The sequence below is a fragment of the Sinocyclocheilus grahami genome, unplaced genomic scaffold (assembly GCF_001515645.1).
Source record: "Sinocyclocheilus grahami isolate Dianchi unplaced genomic scaffold, SAMN03320097.WGS_v1.1 scaffold19996.1, whole genome shotgun sequence".
Taxonomy (NCBI): Eukaryota; Metazoa; Chordata; class Actinopteri; order Cypriniformes; family Cyprinidae; genus Sinocyclocheilus; species Sinocyclocheilus grahami.
Genome location: NW_015517836.1, coordinates 19,577 through 20,435, shown reverse-complemented (window position 1 = coordinate 20,435; position 859 = coordinate 19,577). Strand labels below are relative to the sequence as shown.

The following is an 859-nucleotide window of genomic DNA, read 5'->3' as shown; positions in this document are numbered from 1 at the left end:
GTGGAGAATGCAAGTTTTTTACTTTAAACAACAGCTCTTTTTCACAGTTTTGGGCTGTAACATGACGTAAGACTGGCTTTGCACTGGTTTGACTCATTCAGTACTTCCCTTTTTGCTAATTTGGCTAGTAATCAATAATTGCCACATCAAAAACAAAGAATGAAAATAACGTTCATACAATAACATAATGAAAAGGTTCAGTTCAAGGCTTTTCCAACACCTTATTTCACAAGTCACCTCACTTGGAGAAACACACAGTCAGTAGATCAGACATCCTTCTGATCTCACATATGACACGAGGACAGATGTGCAAATACATGCGGAGGTACTTAAACAAAACCTTGATATGAATGTTTACTTTGTGACCAACTCAAATCTCAATTCCTGCAAATACAGGACACAAAAACAAATAACTGCTGATGCCAAACTACACTCTTAAGGCTGTAATGACGGAGTCTGTTAAACTGGTGCTGTGTGATTTAGTGTTGGTAATACCGATCCCTTTTTATCCGTGAACTTGATGTGACGTCATCTGTAGTGCTGAGATCTACCTCGGCTGGAAGTCTGGGTAAAATATTCCACGAATCACACCTTCAATAACCATATTTGAAAATGCATCTGCAAACAATAGAGAAACATTCATTAAATGTATTTGTAAAACAATACATAGGCATATGCAGTGTTTATTACAGGATTTTGTTCTTGCAGCATATCATTTAGTAAAATACCATTTTATTACAACGAGACTGAAACTTTAACTACACACAGAGACAAATGAGCAGTAATTAGACTGATTGAAGTTCTCAGTTCAATTCAGTATATGTGACCCTGGAGCACAAAAGCAGTCTTAAGTCGCTGG

At 36.9% G+C, this 859-nt stretch overlaps 1 protein-coding gene across 1 annotated transcript in view; it reads right to left on the bottom strand.

Moving 5' to 3' along the window:
• Positions 1-6: 6 nt before the first annotated feature.
• LOC107579759 (sorting nexin-24-like) overlaps positions 7-859 on the bottom strand; it is a gene marked incomplete at its 5' end in the record, with an annotated part of 2,288 nt that continues 1,435 nt past the window's right edge. The window contains one exon of the mRNA XM_016265553.1: positions 7-701. Within this exon, the coding sequence (XP_016121039.1) occupies positions 548-701 (154 nt within the window). The remainder of the gene's footprint in view (positions 702-859) is intronic.